General features: G+C 34.5%; 2 protein-coding genes across 10 annotated transcripts in view; one reads left to right on the top strand and one right to left on the bottom strand.

The window, feature by feature from the left end:
* Window positions 1-23,483, top strand: part of clybl (citrate lyase beta like) — a 760,714-nt gene that overhangs the window by 532,899 nt on the left and 204,332 nt on the right. The window lies entirely within an intron of this gene.
* Window positions 1-23,483, bottom strand: part of nalcn (sodium leak channel, non-selective) — a 192,014-nt gene that overhangs the window by 111,676 nt on the left and 56,855 nt on the right. For all 9 annotated transcript variants that reach the window (XM_087266408.1, XM_087266412.1, XM_087266411.1 and 6 more), the window contains 3 exons: window positions 16,441-16,583; window positions 15,525-15,629; window positions 7,454-7,540 (listed from right to left, as the gene is read on the bottom strand). In XM_087266408.1, the coding sequence (XP_087122534.1) occupies window positions 7,454-7,540; window positions 15,525-15,629; window positions 16,441-16,583 (335 nt within the window). The remainder of the gene's footprint in view (window positions 1-7,453; window positions 7,541-15,524; window positions 15,630-16,440; window positions 16,584-23,483) is intronic.

Raw genomic sequence — 23,483 nt, forward strand, 5'->3', positions numbered from 1 at the left:
ACCAAAGAATTGTCTAAAGTGACATTTTAGAAAAAAAAGTTATTTTATTTACTAGCTAATAATCTTTTCTTTAACTATAAAATGAAATTTCTGAACCTAATTAGAAGGGCCTAATAGAAAATGCTTATTTACAAAAAAAAAAAGGTCTGATGGATTTAGAGGGTTTTGCATCTGAACTCTTCATTTGAATTGAACTGCATTAATATATTTCATTTAATCATTTTTTCTTAGCATGAATTTAAGATTTGCATTATGTAATTAACAATGCATTAGTTTACTACTAATTTGTGGAAAGGCTGTCATCAAAATCAGGGAAAACCTTTTACTAGGGTTGGGGTTTGTGACTACGTTTACATGGACATCAGCAATCTAATTATTTGCCTTAATCTGAATAAGACAATAATAATGAGACAATAAGTTGCTTTCTGAATTCTCCTTTTATGATCCCGTTTTACATGTTATAGCACATATTTAAATTAACATCATTGTTTCACCAGGCTATTCTGTAATTTTGGGTGTTTAATTTTTAATTTTTGGAATTTAACTGCAGTTTGGCACTTTCACTTTTTCTCAGCAACATATTGTCATGCCCCTGTGACTAACTGAGGTATTAGATGATAATATGAGGTAAGAACTGGTGGAAGAGTGTTGTCTTAATGGAATTTGATGCTGTACCGTACTGAAAGAAAAACCTAAGCATTTCGTGAGGTGGTTGTCCTTTAATGTAATCAAAATGCGCTGTTTACATGTTAGACTCTTAATCAGAGTATTATCTTTATCACTCAGTGCAAGTGCCAGATGAAAGTGCCTTCCTCTGCATTTAGGTTGATTCCATGTGTTTAGTTTGACGTTTTCCCTTTAAATGCAATCTTTGTAGGCCTAAAGCATCTGCTTCTTGTTGCTGTGTCAGAATACTAGCCACACTTTAGAAGGCTTAGTTTGAGCAAAATTGATAAACGCAATCATGCGTGTTGATGAATCTGAAGGAAGTCGCTCACAACATGCGTGCGTTGCCTACATGTATTCTCTTATAGCAAGGGTCCCGGAGGGCTGGTGTCCTGAAGGTTTTAGCTCCAACTTGCCTCAAAACACCTGCATGGACATTTCTAGAAAAACTGAGTAAGAGCTTGATTAGTTAGCCCATGTGCGTCGGATTGAAGTTGGAACTAAACTTTGCAGGAGACCGGCCCTCCAGGACTGAGGTTGGGCACCCCTGGTGTAAAGTATTGTGAAAGACTCCACCCATCCCCTCCACATTCTGTTCCAGCTCTTGCCATAAGGAAGATGGCTCCAGTGTATTAGACCCCGCTTGGCCAGACTGCTCAACAGTTTCTTTCCACAAGCTGTTAAAGCCCTCAATTCCAATCACCTTACTCCCCTCTGAAATCTTATCCACAATCCCAAAACTAGAATGCCTTCTCCTCTCCCCACACCACACCACACGAAAACCTCATAATATTATGCAATTTTGTGACACAACATTTCGTTTCACTGTAGAGGAATGACAATAAAGCTTGACTTAACTTGAAAAGCACTTTTTACGAACTCTGTATGCATGCCTTTTCCTACATTGTTTAATTAGAAAATAGGAACAAAAATAGCTGATGGAAACCTGCAGTGTTCAAATCCCACTGCTTATCTAAGTTATTACTGCAGTGAGGTGATTCATGCTCTGTCTGGGACCTGCTGGTTAATTAAAGCCAACTGTCCTCTAGAAATCTCTAGCCACCGTTCAAGATCAGGTTAGAGATGCAGACGGGCAAGAGCATCATGGTTGCATTTGTTGATTATGCACACTGATGACTGGGAGAAATGGGTCCCGTGGGAGAAATGAGTGTTGCGAGGTCAAAGGTGGAGTAATGGAGGTTTCCTTTTTGTAAATAACCTTGGTGTGAGGAAACGTAAAGGGTGTCGAGGCATTCCCTCATTAAGTGCATCTTCTATTAACAGTGTAATCAATCATGGCATCCAGGGATTACAATGCAGGCCAACCAGGAAAGACCTGGACAATCAGGGAACTGCTGTTTTTAACAATATATTTCAACACAAAATGATGTGTGTTTTTTTAAGTTAAATCCAAAATCTAATATATATAATACATTATTGCAAACAACTTACAAATAGGACTTTAAAGAAATTGAGCAGTTACAACAGCAGACATAACTGCTATACACATGTATATATTTATAAAAAGAGATGTGTATAAAACTTCACATTGTTATTATACCATATGTAGAGAGACTACAGTATACACACTGTAACAATTTCCAGTAGAATCTACAGTAGCTTACTTAGAGCAGTTCACCAGTAATTTACTTAAAATCAAAGCAAACATACTGTATTTACAGCACCATTTACCTTGCTCCATATGCATTTGCAGTAATGTCTATTTAGTGTAAAATATACTGTAATTTTACAGCAAAATACAGTGACAAACTGCAAAACTATCCTACAGTAAAAAACACTTCAAATTACAGTTTAATACTGTAATTTACAAAAAAATCGTTAATGGTGTACTAATCAGGGTTTTTGCATAACCAGAAAAGCCACAAGCAACTTGCAACAACACAGTTTACTTTGGTACGCTTGCTATATATAAAGTACAACAGAAAATGGTCCTAGCAGGTAGTCACAGCCTGAAATAAAAACTGTAAATTATCATGCAGACTCAACTGATTCTTATGCTATTAAAGGAAAAATCGCAAATCCCTTATTGTAAAGGTCAGGATTTAAACTCCAATGAAACATTTATTATTTTTGGAGAGATTCATATCAAGGCTCTGAATTGAAACTTATAAAAAAGTTGGCGGCCAGAGAAGTGCAAAACTCTAGACAGGAAATCTTTTACTTGAGGAAGAATCCATTAGAATAGCTGTAGTGCAATTAAACCATAAGGCAATGCAAAGGCCTAATTAACACCAAGGTGGCCTTTGCAGAAGCGATCAACCAGACCTCATTAACCTTAACCATATAATGACACACATCTAAATACACAATACCCACTGCTTCACTGTTTATATATCATGAAGAGCAAGCTAGAAACTGTTCATGGCAGAAATATGCGAACATAAAAATAAGCTATTGTCAATGCTATTACTCATTGCGATATTGTGTTTTTTCTGCAAGATTTTGTATATGTAAATAAACAAAGAGATTCAAAGAGTTTAACCTGGGGTCTGTTCTTTGTACGTGGATTACTCAATTAGCTGGGATTGGTTATTGATGAATGACACAATCCAAGATCATTTTGTTCTTCAAAACTCATTCAAGAGTTGATCTCAGCAACAGCTCTGGTAGCTCAAACCTGCACAGGAGCAGGCATATTTCATACAAAGTCTGTCTGTTGGTTCAGCCCAAGGGGTTTAAAGAGAACATTTATTAATATGGATTTAGATACAAATGTGTATTATTTTAAGGTAACAGCTTTAGTACATTTTTTGTATGATAACAGACATGCACAATATTCAACTTCTTTTTATGGAATAATAATTTATGCAGTCATGCACATGCTTTTACACCTAATATGATAAGTATGATTTGATGCGTCACAAAAGTTGCAGACACCTTTACCGATAACAAAATGCTTTTTTGATGCAAAATTAATTTAAACAGTCAGCTATTCTTTACAACGATTAAGAAACATTAATAGGCCTACGCTACTATAATAAAGAAAATCTGCTCTAAAAATAAAAATAAATAAATTGCTAAATGCTCTAGACACATGAACGTGCTAAGTCTGCAGCCCACAACAAAGTTGGAAAATTATTGTGTATCTTATTTAACTAATCATTTACTATGAATTTTATGTCATTTTACTCACATAGATAATTGAATATTCATCAGATGATGTCATTACACTGCTCTGCCATCAGTCAATCGTTTCATTGCTGATCATGATTTTGAGAATTGATAAATCTGTCCTTCACAACACACGCAGCAATCTCAGATCAGTTCTTCCAGAAATTTTGATCTGATTCACAACCTTGTTTAAAGAACCAAATTAACCAGACATGAGCTTTATTTTGAAAATAATTATGGATGTAATATGATTAAACAAAGCAACAAATGATTTAATCAGTGCATTATGTTTATGGGGGCAGCACAGTGGCGCAGTGGGTAGCACAATACAGCAAGAAAGTCGCTGGTTCAAGCCCTGGTTGGGTTAGTTGGCATTTCTGTGTGGAGTTTGTATGTTCTCCCCGTGTTAACTTGTTTCTCCGGGTGCTCTGGTTTCCCCCACAAGTCCAAAAACATGCTCTATAGGTGAATTGGGTAAGCTAAATCGTCCGTAGTGTATGTGTGTGAATGAGTGTGTATGGATGTTTCCCATCGTTGGATGGCAGCTGGAAGGGCATCCGTAAAACATGTGCTGGATAAGTTGGTGGTTCATTCCTCTGTGGCAATCCCTGATAATAAAGGGACTAGGCCAAAAAGAAAATGAATCAATCAACTATGTTTAAGCCCAGCAGACACACCATGTCATAAGATAATAAAATTATGTTAGATTTAGGTTGCCAGCATCTAAGGACAATGTTATTTTTATATCCAATAAAGACCTGAAATGACATTGATATTTGGTTGATTTTAGGTTGTGTTGGAAAGTGACCAAAATCTAACGTTGAGCCAACATCTTAAACTAAATCAAATCCTGACATTTATTTGTCAGGTATGGCAACCAAAACTCAAAGTCTGATAGGCGTCATATTGATAACGTCCACACAATATTAAGTTGTAACATCATTAGACGTTAATATTTTTTGTTGTTGTTTTAAGGTTGCGTTGGAAAATAACCAAAATGCATTGTCCGTCCGACTTTGGAAATTGATGTCAGCCTGACGTTGGGTTCTGACATCAACCCAATTTTCATTTCCAAACTAAATGCAATGTCCCATGATGTTGGGGTCCAATGTCAATCAGACATCATGTTGATGTCCTGTACCTGCTCGGTGTATTCTTTATGTCTGTGAGTCTGACAATAATTATTAAACTATTTAAAAAATCTAAAGCAAAATAACACTGCACCGTCGCCACTGTATAAATCAAATATATTTCATCTTTAATAAAACAGACTTGTTTCTTGCATCTAAATGTCTCAAACCGGCTTAGATTGTTTACATGGTAAATGGCCTTAAAACATGCGATAAACTTTCATTCTATAATTGTTACAATTTTGCAATTAATCCAATTTTGCAATTGCAGTGCCTTATCAACTATAATCCTGATGCTGAAAGTATATATTTTGTATAGTGTTCCGATTTTGGAGTGAAAAAATGTCTTTGTGAGACTCATTCAGTAAATGGTTTAAAAACTCAACTGCCCTTTAAGGCAAATTATGTATCCATTCTATATATTTTACCATTGCAATAAGTGACCTACATTTTTATTACAGCACAGCTTTTATTTCTTTCCAGGTTAGTGTTCATTTGTCTGCCATTTGTGGCATGTCTCTTTAACAATAGTTCACAGAGGATTGCATTGTGCTGAAAGCCACTGAGATTGAAGTCTATGATGAACTACACCTCCACTCACTTGCTGAGTTCTCTCCCTCGTTCACCTCATCCAACCCCCTGTAACCTCTGCTCCTCTCTGAGGAAATACAAAAGCTTTCCTTTACCTGATGGGATCACCTCACACAAACCCGGCCCCAGAAATGTCATTAAATGCCAGTCTTTGGTCTTATTTTTTAAACCTGCACTGACTATTTCCAAATGCCCCCTTCCACAAGCACAGCTGAAAAGTCATGTGAACAAAATGTGAGCTTTTCACCAGGATTGTACTTCTGAATCTTAACCCAAAGAGAGTGATGCATTAAATTGTATTTTTGGATATTAACTTCCATCCAACTCCACTAAGGGCCTATTCTCACTGATGATCTCTCTCCTCTGTGTAGGCAGATATAAAAGTCAAAAGTGTTTTTTTTTAAGGTAAGTGCCACTAGGCTCTCTCCAGATGCTGTCCTTTATGTTATTATGATATTACAAACCATCAAAGCCTACTCTATTCGACCATTTAAAACCAATTCATAATTTCTATTCAATTTCAGTGTCAAAATGTTTAAAAGTGACACTAGCCTGTTCTCTCAAACGATAAACTATTCATAGTTTTGTCCATTAAAGTTGACATACAATGGTATTTGATATTCTTTGAAATTACATGAACTGATGAAAGGTGCAGAATAACACTAGGAGCACTGCAAACAGTGGTGTGAATAACAAATTACAAATACTCAAATTAGTTTCATTCATTCATTAATTCATTAATTCATTCATTCATTCATTCATTCATTTTCCTTCAGTTTAGTCCCTTCATTCTTTATACAGAGGTCACCACAGCAGAATGAACTGCTACCTTATCCAGCATATGTTTTACACAGCAGATGCTCTTCCAGCTGCAACCCAGTACTGGGAAACACCCATACACTCTCACATTCATACACATACACTTTGGCCAATTTAGTTTTTTTTAATTCACCTTACAGTGCATGCCATTGGTCTGTGGGGGAAACCGGAAACCCACACGAACACAGGGAGAACATGCAAACTCCACACAGAAATGCCAACTGACTCAGCCAGGACTCAAACCAGCAACCTTTTTGCTGTGAGGCAACAGTGCTAACCACTGAGCCACCATATAGACAGAGTATCAGTCACACCCTACCCGAGTTGAGCATGATGATGGCTGGCCTGCCAGCAGAGGATCGCGCTGCTGAGCCGAAGGCAAAAATCATCTTTGAGTATGACTGTCTGCTTTGCAGCGCAATTGAGGGAACTCCTACATGACACAATTGAACTGAATCAAGATTTAACATTTTGTTTTTGTGCAGATCCACTTTTTTATGAGATGTTTATTAATAAATAATATTTTGAAAGAAAAAAAATTATGGTGTAAAATCAATTTAGTATCGATATCGTGATATTTAATTTAGGTATTGTATCGAAGTCTAAATTTTTCGTATCGGGCAATAAAAACTCGCACTACTTTTTTTGGTAAGCAATAGTACTTTTCCTTGAGTGTGATTTTTCGGTACTCGGTACTTCGGTACTTTCCACCACTGATAGTAAATGAAAAAGGAAATGAGGGCCAGCACGCACTGAAACGAATGAACTATAGTCGCACCACAAAATGACACAGTATAAATACAATCAAACAGTGTAAGTAAGTAAGTAAGTTATATAGAAAGCATATGTTTGTATGCACTGTGCATGTGCTAAATTGGGTTCACAAAAAGGGGGAAGGCAAACTTTGCTATGTTCATTCCAGTCTATTCATTCTCTGTCAAATTCATACCAGCTAGTTTGAGCGAAATCTAAATGTGGCTATTGCGCTCGGGCCGCCTGCAGCACATTTCTTGCACTCCCACACAGCAGTGTGGCATTAGATGTGGCAGTCAGGCAATACTGAGGGTGTGCTGACGGTCGGGGGCGTCAGTGCCATTAAATCGCATGTCTGGTACCTGGAGGCAAGCAGGCGCCCGGCCATGTGGTTTATTCACGTCCACCGCCACGAGCTGCCATCCTCCAGACGCGTCCTCGTGAAACATCTGCCACCAGGAAAGAGAGGGAAAGAAAGGGAATTGTTAATAAGTGTGAATGACTTGTGGTTTGTCAGTTAGGTTAAAAAATAAATTAAATGGCATCAAAATAAAATTCTGCTAGCAAACTTGGAGAAAAAAAAGGAAAAGAGTTTGAATCGAAAAACAACTGTCAATCTGAAAAACAATCAGAAATTATATTACATTCAATGGAATTCTCCGGCAACTTCAGGACCATTTTATAAACACAGTCAAGGTCACAAGAAATTGGCTTCATGATCCAGCGAGCATCTATTCACATTTCAGAATCTAAATGCACCATGACTTCACCATGACAGATACGAGGAGACAGCGGCGGAGACAGCAGGGACTAGAGGAGGGAGGCAATGCTACAGCAGGCACCTTGAATATGGCACATAACAGAGGCTACTCATATCCATATGTACACAGCCCAAAACTATCAGACGCCTCTGTGCTTGAAGCCGTTTTATCGACCGTCGTGAGAAAATATAAATAAAACAGATTGTATAGAAGCATTCCTTCTCAACAATTTTTAAAGGCAAGCCATTTTAATATTTAATCTATAAATACTAGCATGTGTTTTCATGCTGTCAGTACCAATTTTTAAGACAACAGCATCAATCGCGATTAAGCACGGACTTATTCAGTAGCTACTAGTGCTTATCCTTTAGATACTGATACTTCATTAGATTCTAATAACTCATCATCTATTATATATTTATTATACACTAGTTCTTATTGTTATTATTATTATTATACTAGTCATATATTTATTAATACATTACTATTTTACATAATGGTTATACTGTAATAGTACCTATTTTTTAAATACTAGTATTCATTACTTAGACGCTGACACTTTGATACTAGAAATTACTATTAGATACTAGTACCTATTAAACAAATACAAATACTTATTACAGTTTTTCTCAGTCACTTTGGTGCGTTTCTCACAACACCAGTGCATTTCTGCATAACAGTTAATGCATTTCTCAAAACAATTAGTGCAAACTGCAAAACCTAGTTGATAACCTGCAAAAGCGCGTCACATACTCAAAATGGATAGTTCATTCCTCAAAAGCAAGTATTCATGTCAATCAAACTGTCAGTATCATCAAAATGAAAAGTCCTGACACCATTGTTTTAGAACAAGATAGTCAAATGGCTTTGTCATGTTGTTATTTTGATAGTTTACTCTGGACATTTTTTCAATGCAAAAAGTCAGATGTTGGTTACACTTCCTGAAAATGCTCAAGACAGCACTATATACTATTTGCACAGCCATTTGAAAACTACAGTAAAGTTGGACATCCCTGCATTTAGTGAGGTATCTGAGTACAAGACACTGAATATGTATGTTTCACATTTTTACTGCATTTGCTCTTTACAATCCTAATTTATTCACAGCATTGTGCAAAAGAATAAACACACCCTTTTTTACAACAAACATCAACTCCCTTTGGGTTGAACTGTGCACAACTGTAAACAATATTGCAGTACATATTGGACCTGAACCTGCAAATACACAGGTCTGTAAATCATACATCAAATTGTTCAATTTTAAACACATTTTCAGGAAAATAAAGTTAAAAAATTTTTTTTAGAAAGTTTGCTTTACCGATTTTGACATAAAGTTCAACATTTTTGTTTGTAATGACTCAAGTAATGAAATGAGGACTGTTAGTTTTATATGGAACGACTATTCGGCATTTGCAAGTTTAGTTCATTCTGACTGACATGACATAAGCAAATGATAATGTCATAAATAGCAGAGAGTTGAATAAAAGCAATTAATGCATGTCCGAAAGCATTTGCAATTTGTTGAAAGGAATGAGAAAATGTTATTAGGATGTGCACAAATGACTAATTGTTTTGAGAAATGCATGACCTGTTGTGCAAATGTAAATAGTGTTGTGAGAAATGCACCAAAGCGACTGAGAAAAACTATAAGTATTGAGTGTCTTCATTTTACAATTAAGGTTTTTAACTATCCTCTACTGTGGCCAATGTTGTCACTAGTAAGATAATACTTGTTATCATTAATAATTACAAAAGATGTAATTATGATGTAAGATGTAAGAGTGTAATAAAATAATAAGCACTAATACTTAATAAGTTTAAGAATCGAATGTATAAGAACTACTTCTATCTAATAAAAGTAGTACTATCAAATCATCAATCTAAAAACTGAAATATTAAAACCTTGTAAATATCTACTTATAAATAAAAGTAACTATTGGAATACATGTCATATTGCAATGACAGGTCCTCAAAGTCAACAGCTCAAACTTTAAATGCGTAACTAGAATGTTAGAAGTCACTAAAAGAAATACATACTTATGACTATGAAAGTAATCTAATAAATAATGCCAATAATCTAATGAATAAGTATCTATAAAAGAAGTACTATCTAATAATTACAACCAATATGCAAGCAGTAGTAACTTTTTAAGCAGTATCTAATGAATATGCATACTTTCAGAATGTAGCAGTATCTACACTGGCAGAAATAAAGGTACAAAAGGTGTCACTGAGTATGTTTACATGCCCAACAATAATCTGATTTTAATATGATTAAGACTATAGAGTCTACCATGTAAACAGCGATTTTTGATTTATTTAATCCAATTAAAGTCCTAATCTAAACAGAAACAGGTTAAGACATTTGGAGTATGCCGGTTTTAGTCGCATTATAGAAGTGCAGTACAGACATGTAAACACCTTAATCAAACTATTATTGTCACTACTACAACTACAATCTTCCAGCAGTTCATAATCACATCCACTATCTCTTTTGTCACAGGGGGGCATGCATGAAATGTTCCTGAATGAAAGTGAAAGTGACAAACTGCAGTTGAGGTCAAAAATTCTAAATGAGACACACGAAATTACACAAAACTCCGGAGGAAGTGTGGATAGCGCAGTGACGCAACGATGAACTATGTGCTATAACATGCGAAACAGGATCATAAAAGGAACATTCAAAAAGCAACTCATGTAAACACCTTAATCTTATTATTTTCTTTTAGATTAAGGCAATAATTTGATTACTGATGTTCATGTAAACGTGGCCAGTGAGACAGTACCTGTTGACAGTTTTTTTTATTTATTTTTTTAGGTGCTAATATGTATATTTAAAGTACAATATGCCCCTTGGGATATTATTGTATAACTTTAAAGTACAAATATTCATCCTTTAAGAACTAGCATACATACATTTTTTAAGTGTACCACCCCACAGCCGTTTATGACGGGGAAAATAATTAGCACTAGTAATGAATAAATATTAGCAAATAATAAAAAAGACACTAGTACACTGACAAAAAAATGGTTCATTGAATTTACTAAGCGGTTAAAATCCATTTATATGGGCTGAATTTCATTCATTCATTCGTTTATTTTCTTTTCGGCTTAGTCCCTTTCATTAATCTGGGGTCTCCACAGCAGATTGAACCATCAACTTATCAAACATATGTATTTACACAGCAGGTGCCCTTTGAGCTGCAACCCATCTCGGGGAAATTGGGCTGAATTTAAACAAACTAATTAAGTTAAACATTACTAAATTAAATTTGTTTGTATAAATGAGGCCCATAGATATTTTTGCAACCACTTACCTTAAAAAAATTGTAAATCCAATGAACCATTTTTTCAGTGTATCAAAATACTAGTAGCCAGAATATACATAGAAATGTGTTTTATTTGTTAGATGGCTTGCCATGTTCTCTGATGTACAGTAGTATTTAAGTCCATAGCAAAATAGGTGTGAGTTATATGCACATCTCTGTAACATATTAACATGTGTCTGATTTACTGTACAGTATATTGAGGTTCATATTTCTTTTTTTTTTTTTTTTGGTTTTCCACCCCTAAGCACAAAAGCAAAAATCTGCGTATGCCTGCTCTTAATGTGAACTGCTGCTGTTCCACTTATGTCTGTCTTTTATCAGTTCAGAAGAATAGATAACCAATTAAACCCAAGAGAAATGACAGTCATTAAGCTCACAATGCCCCTTCAGCTCTGACAGCTTAAAAAGGTTACCTACATAAATAGATTTTTAAAAAGTTTCCCCTCGTAGTCTCGTAATTATAACTTTGCCATTCATGTGGTAATCTTCTTAAGAGGCCTTATTGAATTATATTATTTTTTTTATAAAGCAGTCACAAAAGGGATGGTGCAAATCTTGCCAAAGAGTATCACTAGGCCCCAGAAGAACCTTATATTTCTTTTAGATTAAAGGCACCATTCCAAGTGGTGTAGTCCAACATTCAGTAAACCAAGGGTTTCTGTCTCCTTAGAGATTTTTCTTAAATTAGGCATTTGGGTGTAATTAAAATTAAGACATAAAACAGGGATGTGTGTTTTTTTTCAAGGTCACATCTGAAGAAGTCTTAATGGGCTTTTCACATGGAATAAGTAGACAGACGAAACAGCAACTGTTTTTTTAAGGTTAAGAGGATAATTTCTAGCATTTCATGACAGGAACAGCAAACTAAAATTCTTTCAGTTATTTGTCATTTTTGAAATATGAGCCCCCTAAGAATAGCCTCACCAAGACCAAGAGCAAAATACTACATTATACTGTTTTTGCTGGAGATTTTACAGATTAGGAATCGATTCCAAGTTTCATAAATGTCCATGAGCTTGGAAAACTGTATGTTGCTGAAGACAATTCAGCTTTGGGTCCTCGGAATGAGATTGACCTTATTACTTTTGGAAGGCTTTACTGTATACTTGAATGAAAATATGTTCCATTTTCGGAAGATGTGGCCATTCTGTTTCACTTTTTTTACCTCTATATGTCTTATGCTTTTGTGAAGTTTAAAATATGCACACCCAGGTCATGTGTCAGCCCCAATATTTAATTATCAATCAATACAGACAATTAAAATGTGCCTGTATACACATACAGTTTATCATCATTCAGTGTCATTTTTTCAGTTGCCAGGAAGCTTTTTTACTTTAAGGAAGGATTAAAGTGATAGTTCACCTCAAAATGAACATTTACTCACTATTTACTCTGCCTTGACTGTTGTCAAACCTTTATGATTTTTTTTCTGCTGAACACAAAAGAAGATATTTTGAGGAATGTTAGAATCCAGGAATGTTAGAATCCAGTAACCACTGACACCCATAGTAGCATGTTTTTAATCCTTTCTGTCAATTATTTCTCATTTGCTGTATTTTTGTGTAATTTGATGATGTTGATATATTACATATATATATATATATATATATATATATATATATATATATATATGTGTGTGTGTGTGTGTGTGTGTGTGTGTGTGTGTGTGTGTGTGTGTGTGTGTGTGTGTGTGTGTGTGTGTGTGTGTTATATGTTTTGGGAATACTGTACAAAATGTCAGCAGCAGATTTTACATACCAGTGGGTGCACACGGCTCCTAAATTGTAAAACAAATCCTAAAAGTAAAACAAATACTGGATTTCTTTATTTCAATAGTCTTTTTAAAAACGTCAACCCATTGTGAAGAAAGTGTCAAAATAAATAAAAATATTGTTAAATCTTTTATTTTATTTTTTTTCATCACATATGGGTAACCATGTGCCATGTGTAAAAAGTGTGTTTCAAATCAGTTTCCAAGATTTTTCAAAATAACATTTTAGGATTTAAAAAACTCAAAATGTTTGAGAACGGTGAGAAAATGACTGCATTGTTTTCTGTTTTGGTCGAATTATTCCTTTAACATGTTACAAGAAATTATAAAATTTGTACTTTCTATACATTAAATCATGATACACATTTATTTTATGATTATTTTCAAATAAAATATATAGTAGCATGTCACTAATATGTTTTTATTAGCACCAAAGCTAATAAATAAAAATAACAATCAATTATTTTAAATACCAAAAAATAAAAAGTTAACTGTACTGTATAATAATTGTATATTTGTCAAATAAACTCAGCTGTATTTTAGTCAAATATTACTAATTAAAATTTGTTTTACCCTATAGAAGTAATAGAAGTTTATCTAATAATATTTTGGAAGAAAACGACAAAATAAAAAAAATTAAAAAAAAGTTTTTTTTTGTTGTGATTGAAAATTTGGTTGTTACATCAAATAATGTTTTTGTCAAATTAACACTGAACAATGAAACTACTGTGTCTTTTATTCAAAGTACATTTGTATATTGGATTGAGTGAAAAATTCAACTTGCCTTAAAGCAAAAAGAACCCCATTTACTTAAGTTTTTTTTTTTTTATTTAACAAATTTCATTTCATATGACCACACACACCAGAAGATAGTTTACCTCATTATTGAGAATAAAATAACTAGCATTAGCACAGACTAACTTAATATGCATTTATTATAGTTTAGACCAAAGTACAACTTTACTTGGATTTAGATTTTACGTCAAACCATTTAATTAATTCTTCGTCTGTACCAACAATATTTTTCCTCTGAGTCAATGTATTTTTTCCCTTGGGCAAAATAAATATTTTGATTAATATTAAATTACATTTTTAATTTTTAACAGTTTTTAAGTCAAAACTATAATTTGAACATAATTTATAAATGCAACAAATTATATTGTTTTAGGAAGGTCCAAGCAAGATTATACTTTGATGATCTGAGGTAAAAAAAAAAAAGAAAAAAAAAATATATATATACACAGTATATATTATTATTATTATTATTATTATTATTATTATTATTATTATTATTATTTTGTGTGAATGTAGTTTTTTCTTGACCACAATAAATATTTTTGATTCAGATTAAATTAAACAGTGACAGTATTTTTTTGTTGGTTTAAAGTGTATTTGTTTTAGTGTACATATCTGAAAACACATCATCATTATTTAAACATTATAGGATTATTTATTTCTATTATATAGTAAATACTATTATAAATATAACTAATTTCATGTTTTATTTAAAAACAAAATGGTTTTGATTACTGTATACCAGTGTTTAAATAACAAAATCTTTTTTTTTTTTTTGTTTCTTTCAGTTATGATCTCAATGTTTAATGGATTCAATATTAGTTATTTCTGTTTCCTTCATTTTAAGGTGACAACTACATCAGCCATTTGCTGGAATAAATGTCATGTGCTATAACCATTCTTTTTCCGTAGGGCACTTCTACAACCATAAGACTTGAATAATGGTGGTCAGGTCACTCCTGCAGTGCTGCCAAAAGTGCTGCCAGCTCCACTCATGCCAACCTCTGAGGCTTTGCTCCAAGACTGGCTCTGGCACAGTGACTGGCACAGTCAGGAAGACACTATGCCTGAGTTCACACAATTACACACACAACTTTTCACACCACGCCCCCGCTCCAGATTTTCTGTGCATTTGCACCATTAGCTTGGAGAGTGTGAAATTCTCACCAAACATTAGGTAGGCGACAGTTGTATAAAATCAACAGGACAGGTTTCCCCACAGGACAGCTTTACAGGCGGGAAAGCAAGAGCATTTAGGGTTAATTGATTCTCTCCGTCCTTTCAGTTGATCAGTCACATCAAATATAGGCTGAATGACAGATCCATAAACATATGCACACAGTTTTTTCCCTCTCTTTCAGTCTGCTGCGCTTTCAGCCACGTTCCTCTATGACTCACCCTTGAGTCTGCCAGCCGCCCAATCAGATCCCTCAGTGCCGTTCGGGGCCCCCCACCTGACAAGCAGCCAAATTTATTTAAAAAACAGCTTGCTGTTGGGTCTATCCTGCCTGCTGAAGGCCAGGGAAGCCAGACTCACAGCCTCCAGGGAAATATGGGAAGAAATCCTTCAGATGTCTGTGTTGGTGTTTATCAGTCTATGTTTAATAATCCAAAACGTTTGTATTCAAGCTTTTGATATTTTATTTATTTATCTTTTTTGGTTGGTTAAATTTCATCTGCCTAAATATATTTTAAACAAGAATGATCAAATAGATTAACAAATGTGGAAAATAAGTCGTACTGTAATTTTGATATTTTTGTTTGTGTTTGTATTTACCTGTGTAGTAGCTGTTGACGTGGTGCTGCTCCGGGATCCCCACATCTGCTGGAACTGCACTCTGATCTCAGCAAACGTTTCGATAATCACAGCAATGAACACATTCTGGAAACAATAGTTAAAAAACAAATATTAATAGATGAAGAAATTCCCCACAATTATGATTAAATTGAAATCTTGTGATTGTTTTCTGGCATCTAAGTCTGAACACAGATCAGTGTTGTGCTACAACCCGATCAATATATCAACATCACTTTGTGATATTGAATTCAACATATCATGAAATCACCTCCCCACCTACAGTACAACTCTTAGATTAAATGACGGGGTCAATTTGGGTGAACTATCCCTTTAAAAATGCAAAAATAAGGCCAGTAATCTGATATGTTTTGTGTGCTTATACACTCTGATTATTGTCAAGTTTACTCACTCTCAGGCAATCTAAGATATAGATGATTTTCTTTTCTTTTTCCAGAATGTTCTGAATTCTCTCGGAATTAAAGATAGTAATATTCGCTTTTTTTTCATGTACCAACTGATCATTTTACTCCAGTAGAGTAAAAATTATCATCAGGACCAATAGGTATTCATTTTATTTTGCTTGAATATTTTCTTTTTGCTCTCAAGTGCCATTAAATTTACATGGTTTTCGTTATAACAAAATTAATAACACACTAATATTCTTCTTCAGAAAAAGTCACTTACATCTTCTTGAAGTTGAGTAAATAAGCTATGATTACTTTTTAATTGAGCTATCCAGCTTGTTCTTATGCATATAGACACTTGAAGTATACTACAGCACAATATATGAGACACCTAGAATAACCCTGACTCTTCAATGAAAAAAAGGACCTGTGTTCAGATTATGACTAAGTTTTGTCAAATCGCTGATGTGAGAACAAAAGGATTTTTCCACCTTGACCAGCCAGGCGAGGAAGAAGATGAGCGTGAGGAAGTAGAAATATGAGCGCCAGCGTGGGAAGCTGTCGATGGCTCGATACATGATGAAGACCCAGCCCTCCTGAGACGCAGCCTCATATACAGTGAATATACTGGTGCCTGCAAGAAGAGACGACAAGGGTTACCACGGGGACACCAGAGGACAGAGGAGGGGGAGAAGGCCCATGTTTGAGATGTTCTCGTGCCCCCAGAGTGATCTGATTGGGCACTGAGACACAAAAATTCAGACATAAACATAATCTTGGCATTAGAAAACCTAGTCAGGTGATTTTTATTACCCAGCTGTGAATTTCCCACTCTCCAAATGATGGTTATCATGATTTTTGTAGTGCTCTTTATTCCATGTCATGCCGAAATATAACAGTATCTATATATCAAAGGAACTTGGCTAAATGAAGAACTATACACTCAGTGATGGGCTGCTTTCATGAATATGCTATATTATGTCTTTTTGATCATGCAAGTGTGATTTCTTTATAAAAGATGAGGGGAAAAAAAAACAAGTGTTCGTGGAACTTAAATGAATAGTCTGTTATTATTTACAGCATTAATTCTGTTGTTTAGACACCCACACACAGTTCCAAACCCTGTGTTACACAAAAGGAAAAAATGTCATTGTATTTTTCATGCAATAAAAATGATGAACATCATTATGACACAATTACAGAGGTAAAGAGCATGCTAAATGATTGCTCACTATAGGTATTGAAGATCAACTTTACCTGCAGAAATAATGATTTTTCATCAAAGCTTATTACTTTAAAAATCAATGCTCAAAATAAAATGTGACTGTTTCTAAGATTATTGCATAATTCTGCTGTCATTAAATAAAAAACTTAAATTTATTAAAAATAAAAATATATGATAATGAAATAGAAAAACAGGATAAAAAACTTAAACTTTATTCAACTAATGAAAATTAGAAATAGTTGTCCTGACAACCAACTGAATTAAATTAAGTGTAGGTTGAAGTAATAATAAATAAAAATTAATACTAAAAATATTGAGAAATATCTAACAAAAAAAACACAATTACAAAGCACATAACAAATATACTAAGCCAAAAAAATTAAAAATTATATAAACAGAAAATATAAGTAGTGGCTGGTTAATGAAGTTATGCAGGGTTGATTTAACCTTATGTTTGGAAGTCTTTGGGCTCTATCTTAAAGATCTAGGCGCAGAGTCTACTGCACATGGCGCTAAAGCATTAAGGACGTGTTCGAATCCACTATTGCTATTTTAAGGATGTAAAAATATGGTTTGCGCATTTGCTATTTACATGGCGGACTTTTTAAGTGGAAAAACTGAATGGTTCTCTAGAGTAAAACAGTTAAACAGGCCATCTGCAGTGCGTGGATAAAGATTGAACCTCCTCCATTCGGCCTCTTCACTTTCTCTTTTCTTTACTTTTACTCTTTGTTTTACTTTTGTGGAAAGGAAAGGAAATGTTGTTATACGCACTCCACTAGACATTCATCAGCTTACATATTTAAATTTGTTTAAGCGTAAAGATTTGTTTTAAAACTATTTCTAAATTCAGTTATAATTTCCAAACAAATAAATGAACAATAGTGTGGTCAAAAAACTGAGTTATATCCAAACACGTCACATTCTTATACCCCATTTAATGACGCATTTGTCTCCAAAACCAGACAGGTGGACAAATCCAAAACTTGTTTTTATTAAAACAAATACAAATATGCATATAAAAATAATACTGCTAATAATAATAATAATAACATTATAGAAATGCAAATTTTCATGAATAACCTGAAAAAAGGCATGAAGGCATGAAGGCTGTGGTATTTATAGTAACATTTCATTTTGATGGTCCATTTGAGTATTAGTAGACTGTCTGCCTAATATCTGTTGATACTGCTGCTAAACAGACAATTGACATTTTTATATAGTCACAACTGACTATATTAAAAAAACTTTGCAAGTACATGTCAACTTATACTAACCCTAACCCCGGCCTAACAGTATACGTATAATCTAATGAGAATTTGTTGACATGTAGATGCAATATAACTTAAATTCAACAAGTGGACCATAAAAATAAAGTGTGACTGTTGTTATATTTATGTAGAAAGTAATAATTTTTGTAATATTTTAATAATTTAATTATTTTTTATGTGTAAAAGATATTTGCGAATTGCTGCACATCCTGTGTATAAGAAGCAATGTGTAAGCATTTAAGGCGCACAACTAACGCGCTCTGCACTGAACTCTAGACCTGCTTTCAGCTGGTCAATTGCGCAGTATATTTTAGTAGCTCAAAATACCAGCGTGGCAAAAATGCGTCTTAACACACCTACCGTCCAGACAAAAACACCCATGAGTCCACAAAGCGGCACAAATGGATTTACTCTTTCAACAACGTGGTGCAAAACGGGAAATTTAGAGTTGTGTTGGGCAGAAAATAGCAACAAATCACGACAAACACTTTTTTATTGCGCCGGGTGTATGATAGGGCCCTTTGTGTTTCTCTTCGCAAGACACAAATTTGAATTCAGGCACATCGTTACACAAAAAAAGACTGAATAAGTAGCCCATGTAGCCATGAGTCCAACATATTATATTTTGTAGCTAATGGATCTGCACTTCCATGTTTTGTAAGAAAACCATTACAATAATACTCTAATGACTTCAAGTTCAAAAGTTACACACGTTATAATCAAAAAAATGTCTGTTATAATAAAGGTACCTTAAAATGTTACAGTTTCTCATACAGCTTAGAAATCACACCATAATGGCTTTTTCTTATACACAGCATATGAGGTCCCAAGCCTTCAATGATGTTATCTGTGCACTCACAGTGACCCATAATGCCATGCTGCGATATGGCTGCCAAAAGCCAGCAGGAAGCATGCCACTCAGTTCTGCTTCCTGCCATTTCCCACCAGGTTCAGGGGCAGAATGGGCCAAGGACACTGGCAGAGCCCTGGAAAGGTTAGTTTCACCAACCTTCCACATATCCTTTACGCAGACCCATATTAATAAAAGACATTATTGCATTTGGCTTTGGAACGCAACTGTGTTGAATCGATATGTAATTCACATTATAACATATACTTTAGTATAAACAGCGACAGAGCCTTTCCCTGGATGAATAAGAAGCAAATGCACTTGGCAAAGTAAGAAGCCACATTAAATATCACTTAAGGATAAATCACTGTCCAGAGATGACTAGCAAAAAAGAAAAAGCAACTCTGTTCTGATAGGGTGTGCATCTGCATTAAAGGTGCAGTAGGTGACTGTCTTCAGAAACATTTTTTGTTGTGCTGGTTGAAAGTCCCTTCACATTCCAAAAGTAATCATTAAAGTAAATGATCTAAATGTAATTATATCTGTTTTTATATTCTGGGTGAGGCATAAAAATAAAAATGTTCATACAATTAAATATTGTGGGACCGACAAATAACTCAATTACGGCAGGTATTTCAAACAGTCAACAAATTTAAATATGAATTTCTGCGCAGCCGCTTTAAGCAAACAAATACATCACTTGCGTGCACTCATGAAGCACGGATCTACCGCTGACAGAGAGACGTCATCAGGCAAACTATGCATCAACCTGAACTTTTTTCTGAAAGACCAACGTGGCCATATGCATGAAAAGAAAGATTGTTTCTAAAAGAGCTTCTGCCAAAAATGCAGAATCAAAAATTTTCTAAACCCTAAATCAATTTCGGAATTAATTTTGCATGTTGGAAGGCAATGACATTATGCAGTTCAAAACAACGATCTGAAGGGTGACACCACGGCTGAAGTATTTCTGTTAGACAGGTATGTTTTAAAACAATTTTAGCCACGCAAAGCTTATGTAGATTGTGCTCTTGTTTATGAAAGGGTTTATATGCATGGAAGTGTTGTACAGCCACAGAAAACATTCAACAAAAGATTGGCTATTTTCACGTTCATGGAGTTTAACAGCATCGATAATTTAGTCGGTTAAAAAGACCTGAGCATTCATTTAGTTGTTCAGGTGTAAAAGGAGCTGAAAACAAGCGATGTACAAGGATCAGAGAGCACAATTGAAAATGAAGTCACTCATAATCTTGGTAATGCAAACATAAGTGTAATGTGAAAAAGATGACAGGATATTTCTATTTTTAGAACTCATTTTTATCTGATCTCCTTTTTATTTAGATTAATAAGAAACATAAGTAAATGGTGCTCTTTCACCAAACCAGCTTTACTGAGGTGAAGTTTGATTTATATTCACACATTCGTTCATTTTTTAATAGTGACAGCCTGTGACACAGCTTTAGGGATATAAAATTCCTCCACCCTCTGGCCTGCCAACAACTTGGCTTAATAAAGTGCATGTCTCCATAGAGTTTTCTAACTGATGAATGACATGATGTAGTGTTTTATCTTATCAGTGCACGTTTGTGTGTTCATGACTTAAGGAGGCGTGGCTTTGAACGGCAGGGGAGGGACAATATCTAAGCTCATATGCTAATAGCATTCTGGAAGACCATGTACAGCACCTTTATATATAATAAATTACAAGCAGAGTAAATTCACAAATAAAGGAGTTTAACAGTATACAGGTACAGAAATTGAAAACAAGGAGCTGCAAGTTCTTCATTGTGTAAATTATTAAATGCAATTAATTCCTTTTGGCCAAATACTTTAAACTTGCTTAAAATGTTTAAACAGACCTTAAACGTTCACTTTATTATGGTTAAACTGAGAAATTCTCATGTGTTCTGAGCTGTTGTACCTGTTCAACTATAATCCTGACTCAACTTTGCTCATCCTATTGCATATTCACATAGTAACAGCGATATCGATGCTAAAGGGATATATTGTGCAGCCATATAAACAATCAGTAAGCACTAATATTCCAAAAAATCATGACTGTGTTCATGTTTCTGATCTGGTAGCTTTAAATCAAACTAAACATAAGATATAATATTTAGAACATAAATACATTTAAATAAATAAATTATTTAAGATATATTTCAATCAAAAATACAAAATTACTGAAAGTTTACTCTGCCTTTACTTTTTTCTTGTTGAACACAAAAGAAGATATTTTGAAAACTTTTGGAAATTGGTAGACACTGAAATCCATAGAGGGGAAAATGGAAGTCAATGCCTACTAGCTTCCGACATTCGTCAGAATATCATCTATCATGTTCAACATAAAAAACGTATTCAAAAAGGGTTGGAACAAGTAAATAACCAGTAAATATTGGCAGAATTTTTGGTTTTGGACGAACTATCCCTTTAACCCAGGGATGGGCAAACTCGGTCCTGGAAGGCAGTGACTGAGTTTGAAGACTGAGTTTGCCCACCCCTGCTTTAACCTAAAGATTAAAGGGAAAAAAGGGGTGAACATATTTATTTAAAAAAAAAAAAGAATAGAAAGAAAATAAAAGTTACTGAATAAAATTTTTTTTAAAAAAATCCAATTTTTACGTTTCTGCATCACTGAACTTTTAAATCCAAAAAAATGCATTGTTACTGAGGCTTCAAAGCGCACTGTGAACACGGATGAATGGATGACAGATCACAGATGCATGAGCGGTTCTGGTTGACTTACACATGACTTATCTGTGTACCGAACTTCATAAAGAGGATGAAGAAGGGCCCTTTGCAGATCTCAGTGTTCTGTAAGTCAACGGTTCAAAGCCACGTCTGTTTTTCAGGGAAAAGCCTCCCTTCATGGTTATTTGGAGATTAGTGGCACTGCTCTGTGTACCTTTCTTGTGGATTTATCTCAAATAAAAGCGATAAAAATGTGGCATACTGCTTCATACAGATCAAGGTCTTTAAATAAACCTCTCTATTTGTGAAGCTGCCTTCACAATGCTTTGAAATATGAGCTTTTCTGAAAACATTACATGTAATAAATGCGGCAAAAGAGAGCATTTATCTGTTTGCTTGCATATAGTGCATAGATAAACTAGAAATGCGTCGAACAACATTACAATTAATCACACTTTGTCAAAAAAAGGATAATTGCTCTTAATCACTTTGAGAAATTGCAAAGGGCAGAAATAATAATTATACTTTTCCACAGCCAGCAAAAACTGAATAAATTGGGTTCACATTTCCAGGTAAAAACGGGCCGGCATAAGGATATGCAAGGGGAGTTCTTTGATGAAAAAAAAAAAACAAATAAAAGAGAGATAAGTAGCCGCTGGAAGGACATCCGCTGCATGAAAACGAGCTGGATACGTTGGCGATTCATTCCGCTGTGGCGACCCCAGATTAATAAAGGGACTTAGCCGAAAAGAAAATGAATGAATGATATTTATACACATACATATGTATATACATATATATTTATACAACAGTTTATTTATCAGGATAGTGCCTATTTTAAAATATTTATCATTTCTGAGAGACAGTGCGTCAGCAGCCATTAGCCTGTCATTGTGCAGAATAAAGACAATTGACATTGTTTATCCACAAGATGGCGACAGAGACCGCATAATAAGTCCTTAGAAGATAAAAATAGCATAATTTCTAACTACAGCTGATCAAATCATTATTAAACAAGTAAGTGATATTCTAAGTCTATCTCTCTTTTGTATGTTGTTGTGCTATATTTATACCATATAATTGTGTTTTGAGTGTGAGATGGGACTCGCATCTAAGAAATGTATGTATTTTGTGTTGGCCACTCTTTGTATAACCCTGAGTTATTTTTTGGTTGGCTATCTGTTTGTTTCTAACGAGTCTCCTGTCTTCGTTACTGCAGACTAGTCGAGTAAAAGGAAAGAAAGAAGAAATGCCTGCATGTGTTTAGCATTTTTCCTTATCACAAACACAACAGTAATCTGCTAGTGTTTGCACTGCTTTAGCTTTTTTTTGGAATAATTATTGTGATCTCCTGAATCCAACAGAGAAATACTGAGAAATCTCTTTAGACTGATGGCATTTTAATCTTTAAATGTCAGCAAAATTACCTGTTTTGTCAACACTTCAGATATTACGCTAGAAAATCATTCAAATACTAACTATAAAGTGACGTTG

Source organism: Danio rerio, chromosome 9, assembly GCF_052040795.2.
Source record: "Danio rerio strain M-AB ecotype USA chromosome 9, GRCz13ab, whole genome shotgun sequence".
NCBI classification, from domain to species: domain Eukaryota; kingdom Metazoa; phylum Chordata; class Actinopteri; order Cypriniformes; family Danionidae; genus Danio; species Danio rerio.